At 41.5% G+C, this 15,361-nt stretch overlaps 2 protein-coding genes across 4 annotated transcripts; one reads left to right on the top strand and one right to left on the bottom strand.

The window, feature by feature from the left end:
• Window positions 1–3,463: 3,463 nt before the first annotated feature.
• LOC131128590 (beta-microseminoprotein) lies at window positions 3,464–4,388 on the bottom strand. The gene is made up of 4 exons (XM_058071570.1): window positions 4,235–4,388; window positions 4,061–4,142; window positions 3,814–3,922; window positions 3,464–3,729 (listed from the first exon to the last, which is right to left on the bottom strand). The coding sequence occupies exons 1-4, from the start codon at window positions 4,253–4,255 to the stop codon at window positions 3,600–3,602; spliced, it is 342 nt and encodes a 113-aa protein (XP_057927553.1). The 5' UTR covers window positions 4,256–4,388; the 3' UTR covers window positions 3,464–3,599.
• A 1,393-nt stretch (window positions 4,389–5,781) lies between these two features.
• Window positions 5,782–15,141, top strand: kansl3 (KAT8 regulatory NSL complex subunit 3). 3 transcript variants are annotated; one of them, XM_058071569.1, is made up of 21 exons: window positions 5,782–5,974; window positions 6,554–6,800; window positions 6,891–7,061; window positions 7,136–7,226; window positions 7,667–7,852; window positions 7,929–8,057; window positions 8,155–8,271; window positions 8,359–8,457; window positions 8,894–8,965; window positions 9,080–9,154; window positions 9,250–9,407; window positions 9,490–9,553; window positions 9,656–9,844; window positions 10,031–10,184; window positions 11,187–11,360; window positions 12,004–12,091; window positions 12,304–12,431; window positions 12,783–12,889; window positions 13,000–13,201; window positions 13,886–14,001; window positions 14,535–15,141. In XM_058071569.1, the coding sequence occupies exons 2-21, from the start codon at window positions 6,589–6,591 to the stop codon at window positions 14,535–14,537; spliced, it is 2,535 nt and encodes an 844-aa protein (XP_057927552.1). In that variant the 5' UTR covers window positions 5,782–5,974; window positions 6,554–6,588; the 3' UTR covers window positions 14,538–15,141. The 3 variants fall into 3 exon arrangements, with proteins under 3 accessions (XP_057927552.1, XP_057927549.1, XP_057927550.1); XM_058071566.1 differs by lacking the exons at window positions 13,886–14,001; window positions 14,535–15,141 and adding an exon at window positions 10,480–10,557 and having other exon boundaries at window positions 5,783–5,974; window positions 13,000–13,660; XM_058071567.1 differs by lacking the exons at window positions 12,304–12,431; window positions 13,886–14,001; window positions 14,535–15,141 and adding an exon at window positions 10,480–10,557 and having other exon boundaries at window positions 5,785–5,974; window positions 13,000–13,147.
• The last annotated feature ends 220 nt before the right edge of the window (window positions 15,142–15,361 follow it).

Raw genomic sequence — 15,361 nt, 5'->3', positions numbered from 1 at the left:
CATGCTAGTATGTCAGAAGTTACCACCAGGTATGAGCTACAGTTGTTAGAAGTTAACGGCTATTAAGGTAAGCAATCCTCATGTTTGGAGTACAAAAAAGAGATTTTAATTGTGCATTTAGCACCATAAAGTAAAAGGTCATTATATAAGAGTAAATAATTAACATTATATAATAATTACATTTACATTCTACCATATTCCTGTTAAAGGTTATTGATTTTGAAGTATGTGCAAACATGATTTCACTGAATCAAGCACCTTTCCCGTTTGAATACGGATTTTAGTCTGTCTGGTAAGTGAGATAATATCTTGCGTCACCAAAATTGTGAAACTTCAGTGTGCAAATACACACTGAAGGTTAGTTTTGTTGATTTTGTGTGTTTTTAAATGCCTAAACTAGTCAAAAAGGCAAACCCAACTGATCCCAGATAGCATAGGCAAACCCATATCAAAATGATCTCATGAAAACCATTAGATTATTACTATGTTGTTGTTGTTATGGCCGACCATCGGCTGCATGCCGCATATAGTGGCAACAGAGCACACACATAGCAACAAAGCCAGAGACAGATACGTTGCCTTAGAGGAATAGAAATACATCCTTGTCAATGGCAGTTCACACTGGACTGTTTTATGAACATGAACTGTTGCTGAAGCCCGACCGCCTTTCCAACGTTGTCGCGAAGTGTCAGATGAGCAAGCAGTAAGTGCTTGCTCTAACTGTGTTTATTTTGTTTAAGTAATGGAACAAAAGTGCTTGTCTGTGTAGCATTATAGAGTGTGCATACAGGAGCGAGGTTGCTAATAGCCATTTCCCACCACAATCATTCCACAACATTACATGTTACAGAAGCTAAAATGCTGACACTACTTGAGAGACATCTTGAACTCCTAATGCAGTGCATCCGGAAAGTATTCACAGCGCTTCACTTTTTCTACATTTTGTCATGTTACAGCCTCATTCCAAACTGTATTAAATTAATCTCTTACCTCAAAATTCTACACAAAATACTCCATTATGACAATGTGAAAAAAGGTTTTTTTGACATGTTTTGAATTTATTAAAAATAGAAAACAAAAAAAATCACATTTACATAAGTATTCACAGCCTTTGCTTAATACTTTGTTGATCCACCTTTGGCAGCAATTACAGCCTCAAGTCTTTTTGAATATGATCCCACAAGTTTAGCACACCTATCTTTAGGCAGTTTTGCCCATTCTTCTTTGCAATAAGTCTCAAGCTCCATCAGGTTGGATGGGAGACGTCTGTGCACAGCCATTTTCAGATCTCTCCAGAGATGTTCGATCGGATTCAAGTCTGGACTCTGGCTGGGCCACTCCAGGACATTCACGGAGTGGTTCTGAAGCCAATCTTTTGAGATCTTGGCTGTGTGCTTCGGGTCGTTGTCCTGCTGAAAAATGAACCTTCGCCCCAGCCTGAGGTCAAGAGCGCTCTGGAGCAGGTTTTCATCTAGGATATCTCTATATATTGCTGCATTCATTTTTCCTTCTATCCTGACTAGTCTGCCAGTTCCTGCTGCTGAAAAACATCCCCACAGCATGATGCTGCCACCACCATGCTTCACTGTAGGGATGGTATTGGCCTGGTGATGAGCAGTGCTTGGTTTCCTCCAAACATGGCGCCTGGCATTCACACCAAAGAGTTCAATCTTTGTCTCATCAGACCAGAGAATTTTGTTTCTCATGGTCTGAGAGTCATTCAGGTGCTTTTTGGCAAATTCCAGACGGGCTGCCATGTTCCTTTTACTAAGGAGTGGCTTTCGTCTGGCCACTCTACCATACAGGCCTGATTGGTGGATTGCTGCAGAGATGGTTGTCCTTCTGGAAGGCTCTCCTCTCTCCACAGAGGAACGCTGGAGCTCTGACAGAGTGACCATCGGGGCCTTGGTCACCTCCCTGACTAAGGCCCTTCTTCCCCGATCGCTCAGTTTAGAAGGCCGGCCAGCTCTAGGAAGAGTCCTGGTGGTTCCAAACGTCTTCCATTTACGAATAATGGAGGCCACTGTGCTCATTGGGACCTTCAAAGCAGCAGAATTTTTTCTGTATCCTTCCCCAGATTTGTGCCTCAAGACAATCCTGTCTCGTAGGTCTACAGACAGTTCTTTTGACTTCATGCTTGGTGTTTGTGCTCTGACATGCACAGTCAACTGTGGGACCTTATATAGACAGGTGTGTGCCTCTCCAAATCATGTCCAATCAGCTAAATTTACTGCAGGTGGACTCCAATTAAGCTGTAGAAAGATCTCAAGGATGATCAGTGGAAAAAAGATGCACCTGAGCTCAATTTTGAGCTTCATGGCAAAGGCTGTGAATACTTATGTAAATGTGATTTCTTAGTTTTCTATTTTTAATAAATTCAAAAAAGTAAAAAAAAAAACTTTTTCACATTGTCATAATGAAGTATTTTGTGTAGAATTTTGAGGTAAGAGATTAAATTAATACAATTTGGAATGAGGCTGTAACATGACAAAATGTGGAAAAAGTGAAGCGCTGTGAATACTTTCCGGATGCACGGTAAATACATCTGGAATAGGTGGGGATTCTGGAAGAACAAGAACGCTTTCTGTGCTGATTATTGTGTGTATAGCTGCTCCGTAGGAGTCACAACTCAATATGAAGGACTGAAAAATGAGTATCATAGGTCTCCTTTAAAAATCTCACCCAATCTGAGTCATCAGATGGAAATGGAAATGAAAAATTAAAGACTTGAAACAACATCAGATCTTTTGGATTTATAAACTGCAAGCCACAATATACTCAGGACTGAATGAGGACATTGATTTTGCTGTGTTTTTATAGGCAATACAGCATTTTTGATCCATTAGGACTATCATAGTATTGTGTCTTTTTGATAAGAACCGGTGTAAGAAGACACATTATCAGGTTTGTTTCACCAAAACTGAGTGTACAAATACACATTCAAGGTGAGTTGAAAGGGCGTTGTTGATTTAGTGTTTTTAAATGCCTAAACTAGTCAAAAAGGCAAGTCAACAGATTGCAGATAGCATAGGCAAACAACATTCCCATGTCAAAATGATGTCATGAAAACCAACAGATTCTCCTCCACATGTGAGACATCCACCTTAGAAACACTTCTGAAACCTTACAACACTTTTTTTTGTCTTGAAACTGGAGGTTAGATGAATCTGCTAAACTAATGCACAGTATATTATGTTTGAGCCTCAACTTAAATGTACATGAGTTCCTCTTTGATGCCATTTAAAATGTATATTTTGTCAACTTTTTGTCTTTTGAATATTTTATATTTAAAAATGTTGTACAAATTTTAGATATGATCCTTTTATATTATACTTTTGGTTGTGTTCTTATTTTCCATTGCATGCTATTTCCCCTGCAGGGCTAAATAATTTATTCATTTATTATTGACAAAAACATAGCACAATCAAATGAAATGATCAAAGATTTCCCCAAAAATACTCGATATGGTATTGTATGTTTTATTGTTTCCACTTTTCACCTTATACATTTGTAAGTACATCACACGTTCTCCTTCCGTGAGCTTGGCTCTTTGTGTGGCAAATGTATAAAAGGCTGAGTGAAGGATGTCGTTTTCTTCATCACTTCCCAACTGACCCGAAAATCGGACATGGTTCATTAGGGTTATCCCTCTTGTGAACATTGTATTTACATGCCACACGGTCAAAAACTGACACACAATCTTCAGGGTAGTGCCTGGGAGTGGAATACCTGTCAATAAGCAATAGACACACAATCAACATAGAGACATTTTAAACAATGAAAGACTTGGACATGTGTGGCCTTTGGACTTACGCATCACAACATTCATCGCAAGTGCAATCCATGCAGGCACTGTTCCTCCAACTTGATCCAATGGGGTACCACTTATTGTCCGCCTCATCAAAGCAATGTGTCGCATCGGCTTCAAGGGTAGAAAGAACAGTAATCTTTCTCCAAACATACTGAATGAAAGCTATCTTTTTCATTCACAATATGAGATGTGAAAAGAACATTATTTCATGTGTGCAGGGTAACAAATATATATATATTTTTTTATTACCTCTGACCGACCGTCGGCTGCATGCTGCATGTGATGGTGGCAGCAGGGCAAATAGCAGCAAAGCCAGACACAGATAAGTTGTCTTAGAGGAACAAAAATACATCCTTCTATCAGCATATTTTAAACCATAGCTGTTAACTTACTATCCCAAATTTGTAAAATAAATAAACTTACCATAGTTGCTGTTGGTTTCATTTAAGACAAGAAAATGATCAAGCCACGAATGATTAACGTGAACGACTATAGCTTCTGCCTCAAGCCTTTGGTATTAAATAGGGACAAGTTAAGGGTGTTCACCTTGTGGTCACCACCTCCTGAAGGTCAATAGAGGGAATAGAAGGGAAAAAAAGAGGGAAAACAAACATTACACATTCATTTGCAGGAAAGACATTGACAAAAGAAGTTAAAGTTCATTGGGCACATCATTACTCCACAAGGAGCATATCTAGTTTCCCATACAGACAGAAGGTACACATTTCAAAGCGAGTGAATAGTACAATCATGACACCACAGATAATTAAAACAATATATTTAAAAAATAAATCAGTCTTACCTGAAGTTGTTGAATGGTCATGTTGTTTACTTTTTCATTTGAGTTCTATTTATGCAAAATTGCGATCCATTCATTTCTTTTTTTGGTTTCTGTGGTTGAATCATGATGTTTGTATGGATCAATTACTTGGAAATAATATCCTTTATTATCTTTTTTTTCCCATTTTTGTCATCAGGGGTAAAACTCCAGTTGCACACACTAGTAATAACCATTGAACTTGAAGCTAAATGTTTTGAAGTCTCTTTACAGAGGAGCACACAATTTTATTTTTATTTTTTATTTGTTTGTGTTGGAGAGTGTCTCACGATGCAGAATAGACAATGCCTTTTTTTGTGTGTGTGTCCCGTCCAGCCATTGAGGCAGATAGTATTGTTGATCTAAATGCCCTTACATGCTAAACAGATTTGCTCTGTCATGAAAGGTGTAAGCTACAACTCCCCTGTATGAAAAAGTACACAGTCTAACTCTTAAGCTGGATATTTGTTTGTTATGTTGATTATGTTCCTCTGTCCTGGGGACAGAAGATGAGACGTGTTTTGAGTAGTTCTGCTGTTCCAGTACCACAGGTAAGAACTAGCTCATTTGTGCCGCCCATTAGCACCTTTGGCTTCACGCTCAAAGGAATGTTGTCCTTACTTGTTTTGTAGTCAGACATGTTTACTTTCACTATAACGGCAGTAAACACTGGTGAAACTGGTGAAGCAAATGTGCATAACAATGGACAGAATATAAAGAGCGAGCTATTTGTCAGGTCTGATTTTTTTCTAGTAGGCATTTTTGTGATGCAAAGTATCGTGCTTTTGAAGGGGTATTGTTTTGAGAAGCCAAACTCTTGACTAGACTAGAACTCGGCTCAGAACACGAAGTGGGGAGTGAGTCGCTGTTGACGGATTTATGACGGAATTATATCAACCAGATTAGTTTAGTCCTGCTTTTATATTTTATTTTATTCATGTCCTGAATGCGAAATCAGGCTTTGCAAACTTGGCTTGGACAATAAATTAAATATGAATTAAATGTAGTGTGGCAAAGTTAAGCCTCAGATAGTCACGGAATTGCGCAGCCAGACTGCAGCCGAGAAGTGCACGATTCACTTAAATAACGCGCCACAGCCTGGGTTGCCAGTTTTGTTACACACCCAGCTTAGTTAGGCGATTTCTATACACGAAGCCCAAGGGGGGCGGTGGAGCGCTTACCTGGCAACAGTGCACACAACAAAAACAAGGGACATGAACACGCACTACATATGTAGTTTATGTAACTTCAGTTAATTGAGAATAAATATGTGTTTGTTCATCCTCGTTGGGTAGACAGCGACACTTTAAACCGCAACGGCAACAAATGGGTGGATAAAGCCAAAGGTGAGCTACATAGTGTTTCTTTTAGCTTGTAGCTAACAAAGCTAACGTTAGCATGCTAGGCCAACCCACCCGCTGCAACCACTGGAGTCTCAAAGCTTGTACATTCCTCGCTAATGTGAAGTCTTTTTCGACATATCTTAACGATTTAATTAGATGCGTTACACGATATGTACGTTTAAGACATCACGGCCTTCACAAAACATTCAAATATGGCGTGAGATTGATGAGAGTCACGGGTGGTGCTCAGTGTATGACACAAAGCACCTGCAAGCTTCGGAAAAGAAATATATGACATAACTGAAATGTCCGTTAATTATGCTTAGACATCAGTCACATTCTCGCCTCTTGCCTGCTTCTGAATTAATAAATTGTGGACGTGTTCGTGCGATTCCTGTTCAAGTATTACTGCAATGATACAGAAACCTGAATGAGCGATCAACAATTGCCATGCAAGTCAATTAGATGATAATAAACCAATTCTGAGTTGGCGGCCGTGTAACGTGATTTTGCTTTGAAAACGATAAAAACGGAAATAAATGTATTCTGTGCTTATTAATAATCAGTGTACCTCCCCTGTAGCTCTTAAACCTAAATTGTTTAGGTCCAACGGGACGATGCATCGTGGTGGGGATAAGGACTACCAGATCTCGGCAAGAAAGATGGCTACGTCCTTGCTCTTCCAGTTGTCAGCTCATGAGAGGGAGCTGGATTTGGTGTGTCTGGACCATAGCTACGCCAAACCGTGGAATGCTCACCCAGATGCCAGCAGCGCCCGTCCCACCAGAACGCTCTTTGTCACCCCTCGACGACAGCCTGAAGTTTCACCGTGAGTTCTTATCGTAGTGTCTACACATTCAGTCTGTACAGATTCTATTTTTAAACTGATCTACTTGCAATAATGTGTGTTCTTTTGCAGAGACTCTGAAGGTTTAATAGATGTGGAGACAATCACACCCAAACCGGTGCCTCTGTATGATAACAACAAAGCTCTGAGCGTAATGAAAGAGTGTGAGCGACATGTTCTTTTTGCTCGAACTGTAGCGGATAGTCCGCCACCCCCTGATGACTGGGACGAGCACATAAACAAGTAAGCCAACCACATCGAGCAATCCAGGTTCCCTGTCAAAGTTAATCGTTTTGACATTATCATTGTTCTTACAGGACGGCATGGTCAGTCGCTCAGACCAAATTGTTCAATAAAGTCCTTAAAGCACTTCAAATCGAGAGGCTAGCTCGCTTGGCAAATGAAAATGTAAGTTGCCCTGCTTTAATGTGAAGAATTTAACACAAAGTCACCGGTTGTAAGTTTGTAATGTGAAGTCGGACACATTTGGCTAGTGTGACTGCCCTCATCCATGCTCAACTTCAGAAGAGCATGAGTGGAATAGGTGGCCCAAGACAAAGCATGATTGCATGGACATGCATTTTTAGCAGCAAGCCTTAAGTTAAATGTAGATGTCACTTCGGTCGCTATTTTTTACGACACCAGAAGCTAAATAGATAGTCAAACAGATGAGGATTGTTGAAAAACAATGACCCTGGCATCAAGCTCTTGCCCTTTGCTGAATAGCTATAAATGGACAATGACGCCATCAGAAAGGCTGGCGTAGTGACTTTGCAATAGTATAATTCAGCCTTTGCATTACAATAATTCAAAACATCATTGCCTTATGGTTGTGTGATCTTCCCCAGGCACCCAACGAGCCAATATTACGTAGAATAGCTGTGGACAAATGTGCCAGAAAGGTGCGGCATGCCTTAGCAAGCGTTAACTGGGACACCAAGCTGACACAGTGGTTACATACCATTCTAATTGAATCGCTGAGTCTTGCCATGCTTGCAGCCTACTTGGATGTTCTGCAAACTCTGAAAAGCAAGGTATGTCAGATGAATAGGCCACTGTCTGTCTCAGATTTGGGATTTATGATGCTTTTTTTCCTCTCTATCTGGGAAGTTGCCCTCACTCATTGACAGAATGTTGCTGCCGTCTGCAAAGACGGGTGCCCCCAGTGCTGAGGCCCTGTCATTGTTACTGAAACGTCCCTGGGACCCAGCTGTTGGGGTTCTGTCTCAAAACAAACCGGTAAAATTCCACCTTTCAAAGAAAGACCGTTTAATTTCAGTTTGTGGTTTGTTAGAGCTTAAACTCCAAAATCTGCCTGTATTCTACCATGTTTCAGAGCAAGCTCCCTGGGTCACCACTCATCCTCATTGCACCATCAAGTCCAACAAATCCGGCCCTGTCGACATCCCGGCGAATGAGATTCTGGCAGTCGCAGCTTTCATGTCTGGGAAAGGTGACACTTGCATACTATAACATACCATGCCAACAATTCTGTTCTTGTTTTCTCTCAAAGTGCTGATGTCAGTTACTTCTATATCAGGTCATCCCCATACACACTCATGTCACCAGCGGGGCCAATATCGGCATCACACAGTGTCTGGAGCACATGCTGGGAACCGTAAGGGCCAAGGTCATTGAGGTAGAGTTGCTATTCATTTGTTATGCTGGCATAGCGTTTTAGGCCCATTTCTGCTGCCTTTATTGTTTCTATTTTCAGAATGTTTCCTGTTTATCATGAGATTTATTTTAATAGTGCATAGTCATGTGAAAACCTGCCATTAAAACTAGGGGTTTCATGTAGCTGCACTATTTTCTGTTTATTTGCATGGAAAGAATGTGCTTGAAAACCAAAAAGCTCCTACTCAAGATTAAATTATTACTATTTAAGAATGTAGGATAAGTTACATCATTTTGACATGTACTCGGATATTTTAACGTTGACCCTATGATATTGTGTTTCCATGTTGAAAGGTTATTACACAGGTAATATATTGTTTCTCAGGAAAAAAAAGGAACACTGTCAAATGTTCCTGCTGTGTATTGATGTTTCCTATTTCAATCAATTTCACACCCAGGTTCACAGTCACTTCCCCCACAAACCCATCATCTTGGTTGGTTGGAACGCTGGTGCGCTCATAGCTTGTCATGTAAGGATTCTTACTGTATATTTGTGACATTATTATCTTTTGTCGTATTTTCATGTTTTGCTCCCACACAAATGGAAAAGATCATCAGCTGATTTAATAGTAACATTTCAACAGGTGTCCCTCATGGAATATCTGACCGCTGTGGTTTGTCTCGGCTTCCCCCTGCTGACAGTCAACGGTCCAAGAGGGGTAAGGCCTCAAAGAATTTATTGTATATTTTTAATGCCTTGCTGTCCAAGGTTTGTTGTCAGTAGTTGTGATGTCATTGTGGGACTGTCTTGTAGGATGTGGATGACCCACTGCTGGACATGAAGACTCCAGTGTTGTTTGTGGTCGGTCAAAACGCACTGCAGTGTAGCGTCGAAGGAATGGAGGAGTTCAGAGAGAAACTGAGGGCAGATAACAGCATGGTGGTGGTGGGAGGAGCTGATGATAACATCAGGTGAGTCACGGTATCTGATACTGTATATAACCTCTAAAATAAGTATGGCGTTTGGTGGTAACAATAAATATTCTCTCTGCAGAATCAATTCTGCCAAAATGAAATCCGAGGGACTGACGCAGACAATGGTTGACCGCTGCATTCAGGTCGGTTCTTGAAAACCATATTTTACTCTTATTCTCCAGTTTTATGTTTCTACAAAACTCTGGAAACCCAAACAGAAATATTTTTTTGTTGTTGCTTAACAGGATGAGATTGCAGACTTCTTGTCAGGCGTCCTCACAAGAGCAGAGAGCCACAGCCATGGCTCAGGGGAGACGAGAGACATGGACACAGAGAAGAAGAGAAGGCCTCGACGAGAAGTCCCCTTTGACATGGAGCGAGGACGACCTTCCTCGCCCGCTATGAGAGTCCCCATCTCCCCATCGGGGTCAGAGGTCAGTCAGTTATCACTTTGTGGCAGTTTTTATAGATTAATTCACATTTTTGTCTGCATCACAATTAATATAATATAGAAACACAACAGCCCATAATTTGTGTTTGAAGTAGCTTTTTCCACTCCTTCATATCAGCGCACATTGAGAATAACAGTGTCACAATCTTTGCTTTTTTTTTTTCTACAGGATCTGTCCAGTGTCTGCAGTAGTCCCACATCAAGTCCAAAACCCAAGGCTGGTCTCTCACCAGCTCAGAAGTCCAGTCTGATTACAGCCACACAGCTCCTGAAGACTCACATGCAGCGCTCAGGCACAGTGCTCTCTCACAAGCAGGCCCAAGGTAAGACAAGACCAACACTGAAGTACACAGTCACATACGCATGTGCAAAGCTAGCGTCCCCTCACAACCTGAAACTAATCTTTTAATATTAAAGCGTGTAGCGTAGCTGAGGAGACATGATGGTGTGTGAAAACAGGGGTATAAGTGATTTGTAGATGAATATTTGGGGGGGGGGGGAATCATGTCACGACATCTGATGGGGCAAGATGGAACGTGACTGAAATACTCTTGTCTCTCCTCTTTCTTCAATTTCCCTCTCTGGCCTACTTTCCCCTCTTTTTCCGATTCATTCCAGCTCAGTTTGCTGCTTTTATGAAACAAAACATGCTTGTGAGGAAAAACCTTCCTCCAGGTACTCCTCCCTGTATTTTTGGTAAGTAGCCTATCCCCTTTTCTCACTGTCCTGTCTCTCTTCCCGCCTTTCTTTGGCGTCCACAGGCCCCATTGTTTCCATACTGACACAAATATGTCAAATCCAGACAAAGCAATTTAACAGATTTCCACCGCTTTAATAGATGTTCCGTGTCATCCACTGGAGCAAATAAATGCCTCATCAAAGAATAACAAAAGGACAAAATGTAAAGAGAAGCTGAAATGTGAATGAAAAATAAAAGAAAGCTGTCTTTAAATATCTTTTTTAGTCTTTTTTCAAAATTGAAAAATACATTAAAAAAATCAATCTTTTGTCTGAAGTTTTTTTTGTGTATTTTAATAAGTATATAAAATGCATTTCTACGAAGACCTCTTTCATAAATGACAGATACGCTCTGTAACCCACTGCTTGATCTCACCCAGGCGTACCCTCCCAGTACTTGAAGCAGCCTTACTCAAATATTATTATTATTGTTGTGTATGTATGCTGTCCACATTTTACTGTTGCTTTTGACTCTGTTTTAACTTGCACATATTCTGTTGACTGATTTTGGCAGACAGATAATGCTATTTCACTTTTCGTTCACCCTGTACCGTCACATCAGTAACCATCCATGTCCTGCTCTGTAGTGACAAGTGATCAGGTGGAGGCATTGGACAGAGATGAAATGAGGCCTCGTGGCAAGAGGAGGCAAACACCAAGTCCTACACAGAGTAAAGCGTCAAAGCGGGCCAAGATCAAGGTCACGATTGTTTCCCAAAGCGAGTCAGCAGGGGGCAGCATGAGTCAAGCTGCACAGGAAGGTTAGTTATCTTGTACTCTAGGGTCGCAGGTATGCTGGAGCCTATCCCAGCTGTCTTTGGGCACCTACGGTCGCCAGCCAATCGCACATATAGACCAACAACCATTCACACTCACATTCATACTTATGCACAATTTAGAGTGTGGGAAGAAACCGGAGTACCCGGAGAAAACCCACGCACCGGGAGAACATGCAAACTCCACACAGATGCTCAAGCGGAGATTCAAATCCAGGTCTTCCAGATCTCCCGACATGCTAACCACTCCTCCATCATGCGGTGATCCGCTGTCTACATGTAATTCTGATTTGTTAGATCAAAACACCATAGCTGCATAAGACTTCTATCAAAACGTGTTATAGTAGAGTCTGGACCTGCTTTTTGCTTCTACACTCTAAGCATCATGGGAACTGTAGTTCTTTAGTGTAAAAAACTATATTGCAATCTGCAATCTATATTAAGTTACCAATAATTGATAGTTAGCTAATAAATGTAAATGTGTGTGTGTGTGTATATATATAAATAGTCATAGGTACATCTTGTCTTGTAAACCTGCTAATTCTGACCAATTTGCTTTTTATATAGACGTGAGTAATGTTCCAAATTCGTATCAGACTTGAATTACATTCAATGCTCTCTTTTGCAGTTGGGGTCTCTGGAAAGCCTCTTGCATTATCAATGGGACAGACTGTGGCTGGAGCCAAAGAGCTCTCTGGACTTCTCACAGGCCAGCGGTAAGCTAGCCTGCCCAGCTATACATGGCCATAATGACCAGCGTAAAACTAAACCCCTAACCATACCCACGCCCCACTTCCACCTAGTCGGACAAGAGTGTGTCTAGTGCAGAGGGGCTGTTGCGCACAGAGTTTGAGAGCTGAGAGTTTGACCACAGAGCACTTGCTGAGGTGGCTCTTCAGTAGACTGGTGGTTATGTCTGTCACTGCAGGTCTGGTAGTCTCTCAGAGGTGTCTGGTGCCCTGTCCCCAGGCTCCAGCTCCTTCAACAGCGTGCAACCTTGCATGGTGTCAGGGTCGTCCACACCATTCCAGGCGCAAGCTCCGGCTACTGCCCAAGGTATCTCTGCCCTGCCTTGCCCCCGCCCTGCACGCTTAATTGTACTCTCAACTGTGCTGCTCTAGCCTCCGCCGCGCACTTGCCTCACCATCGCCACCACAAAGAGCAATTGTGACCATTTTGGAGTGAGATTGAACATATTTAAGCAAATGTCATTGACCTCTTGCGCCATCGCTGTGTGTCACTTGTCCTAAACTTTACCCTTTGGACTTGTGGTGTGTGTGTGTTGTGTGTTTGAGGTTGTCGTGTCCGCACAGCCATATGGGCTGGGATTGAGATTTTGACATTTTATTTTTGAATAGAATAGTTTGATCTCTTATTGTTTCACTGCTTTTGTTTGTGTGTGTGCAGCATCTTCCGCAAGCAGTCTGCTTCAAGGCCTAAGTTTCAGTCTTCAGGAGATCGTCACCAAAACACCTAGCTTGCCCTCTGCAGAAGCCAACACAGGAAGCACACAGGTATGGCAGCAATTGAGCCACAAGCTTGAAAAGCATAGGCCCTTTCACAGCAACAACTTATGCTGCACTTTGTATTTTAGTTCATTTTTGTCTGCTTTTTCCATCCTAAGGTGTTCTGTGGCAAGCCCCAGGGTCAGGTCTTGAGCACTGTCTCGACCACCAGCAGCAGCACTCTTCTCCGCGCGGTGCCTGTGGTCACGACAGGGGGTATAGCTAAAACCAACGCCATTCACCAACTCCTAACAAATGGTGGACTGGCCAAGCTCGCCAGCAGTTTGCCAGGCTTGGCCCACATCACCAACCAGACCGCTGGTATGTCTAGAACTGCCAAAGCACGACGACCGCGATGAACAACTGAGTTTTTTTTGTTTTTTTCCATCTTTTGTTGCTGGAAATGCTAGATGAGCGTGGTTGTGTAAGAGGGCAGCTCTGATGACAAAGCGTGTGTGTGTGTATGTGTGTAGCATGTTTGACTGTTGTCAAATAACAGGCCAGCCACACAGCATTTGAAAAAGTCTGGCTTAGGTTTTACATACTATGTCTATGTAGAAAATGTATGAAACTGTATGATAGAGAATAATTGCGTGTCAAGTTGGTCATTATGTTTTTGTTGTCTGGTTTGTTATTCTTTTTTATTTGCCTCATCATTCCATAATATTTTGTAAACCTTCCACTGAATCACCTGCATGTAATATCCCAAAAAGTACACATGCCAAGATGTATTGACCTTTCACAACTTGTCCCTGAAGTAACAATAAAAACTGGAATCTTCCTGGTCGTTAATTGCTTCTGTGTTGTTTCCCCCGACTTTATCTTCAGTTTGCATCAATTGCATTGGCCGCATTTCTTTCCCACTCAACTACAACCTACACATTTGCATTGATTCTCTTTTTTGTCAAGTTATCAGTTTGCCTTGCATTGAACAAAAAAGGCAATTTTGTGTCATGGTGAAATAACATTTAGTGCTGAGTGTTTGTATTTGTGTGTTGTCATTAGGGCAGAAAGCCCCTGCATCCATAACAGTGATGCTTCGAGGAGCACAGCCAAGCAGAGCAGCATCCCTCAGCCAAGCTGGTGAAGTGGAGACTCCTGCTCAGAACAATGAGTGCCAGGTGCGTCACATTTGTCGGGTGTCTTGTCTGTCCTTCTCTTGTAGAAGGAAATATGTGTGGTTTTACACATTTCCTGTACCAATATAAGTTATATAATCAGTATAGTGTACTCACTGCCATGGGGGTGGAAATGTTTACAACTTACTGAGATTCAGAGATCATCATTCCCTGTGTAAACATCACTAGATGTTGTGTATGACCACTTTGTGACTGTCGATAAACACAAAATGAGCAGTGTTCATTGTAACTCCCGCTACGTGTGTTTAGAACATCCAGATGAGCAGATAAGCGATAATGTAGTCATCATTTTTCATTGTGGCACCATGCGCAATTATGATGCACAAATGGAAAAGCCTGACATGATTATCATTGTGAAATAATGACTTCAGCAAATCATATCAGAGCTCATCTAAATTGGATGTTGCAAGCTGAACCTCAGACGATATCTGAATAGTAAATGCACTGTTTTTGTACAGTTTGACTGTATGCAGTATACGTGTTTTTTTGGACTTATTGGAACCCTTATTTTGCAGTGATCAAGTTTCCCACCCCCAAAGTGCTGACGTTCCCTATAATGCAAATGGGATGTGCTTGTGGTTGGTGCATAAGTCGTACAGTTCTAGGATCAGCTTGAGCTTCCAGGTGACAAGACAAACTGCAAGAGACACAGACCTGCACAAGTGGACATTTGCGGTTTGAAATCATCATTTACTGTGTAGTGCGATTGTGACTAGTATCAGCTTGAATCAGTGACCTGCAGTCAGTGGAGGCAGGTATGATGAAGAGTACAAAAATTAGTAAATATTCACGTTTGTCCATTTAACTTCATTATACATGTATGTTCTGTATGATTAGAATCATTTTAAACATTTTTTGAATGGGCAGATTTCCTGATCATTTATATGGCAGAAACCCAAGGTGAGGTCACCGTCAGCGTGGCTTCTCTGCTTAGTGTGCAAGCCCCATCTACCATTTGAGTGTACACAGTTGGTTAAAGTCGCCCGCCAGAAACATTTTTTACACGCATGACTTTGTACAGCCTGTGTAATGTCTTTAGCGTGTGTGATGTAATACTTTTTAATCAGACAATGAAATAGTACCTGTCATAGGGAGACACTTGCAGTACCTGGATGGTGCTTGCATAGGTGATTCCAAATTATGATCATATTCAGTATTTTCTCTGTAAGTGCCATATCATTTTCTGTTTGAGTAGTCTCGATTAAAAAAAAAATGTCATACTTTGTCTTGTATGTGAATTTTCTGAACCCTGATCTAATGCTCAACCGTCATGTTTACAGCAGCGCCATAAATACAGCCCACTCATCTCTGCCAGACATCCTGTCTTAAATTGTGCACGTAG

Source organism: Doryrhamphus excisus, chromosome 4 (assembly GCF_030265055.1).
Source record: "Doryrhamphus excisus isolate RoL2022-K1 chromosome 4, RoL_Dexc_1.0, whole genome shotgun sequence".
Taxonomy (NCBI): Eukaryota; Metazoa; Chordata; class Actinopteri; order Syngnathiformes; family Syngnathidae; genus Doryrhamphus; species Doryrhamphus excisus.
The sequence above is the reverse complement of the archived record's forward strand: the minus strand, read 5'-3'. Positions and strand labels throughout refer to the sequence as shown.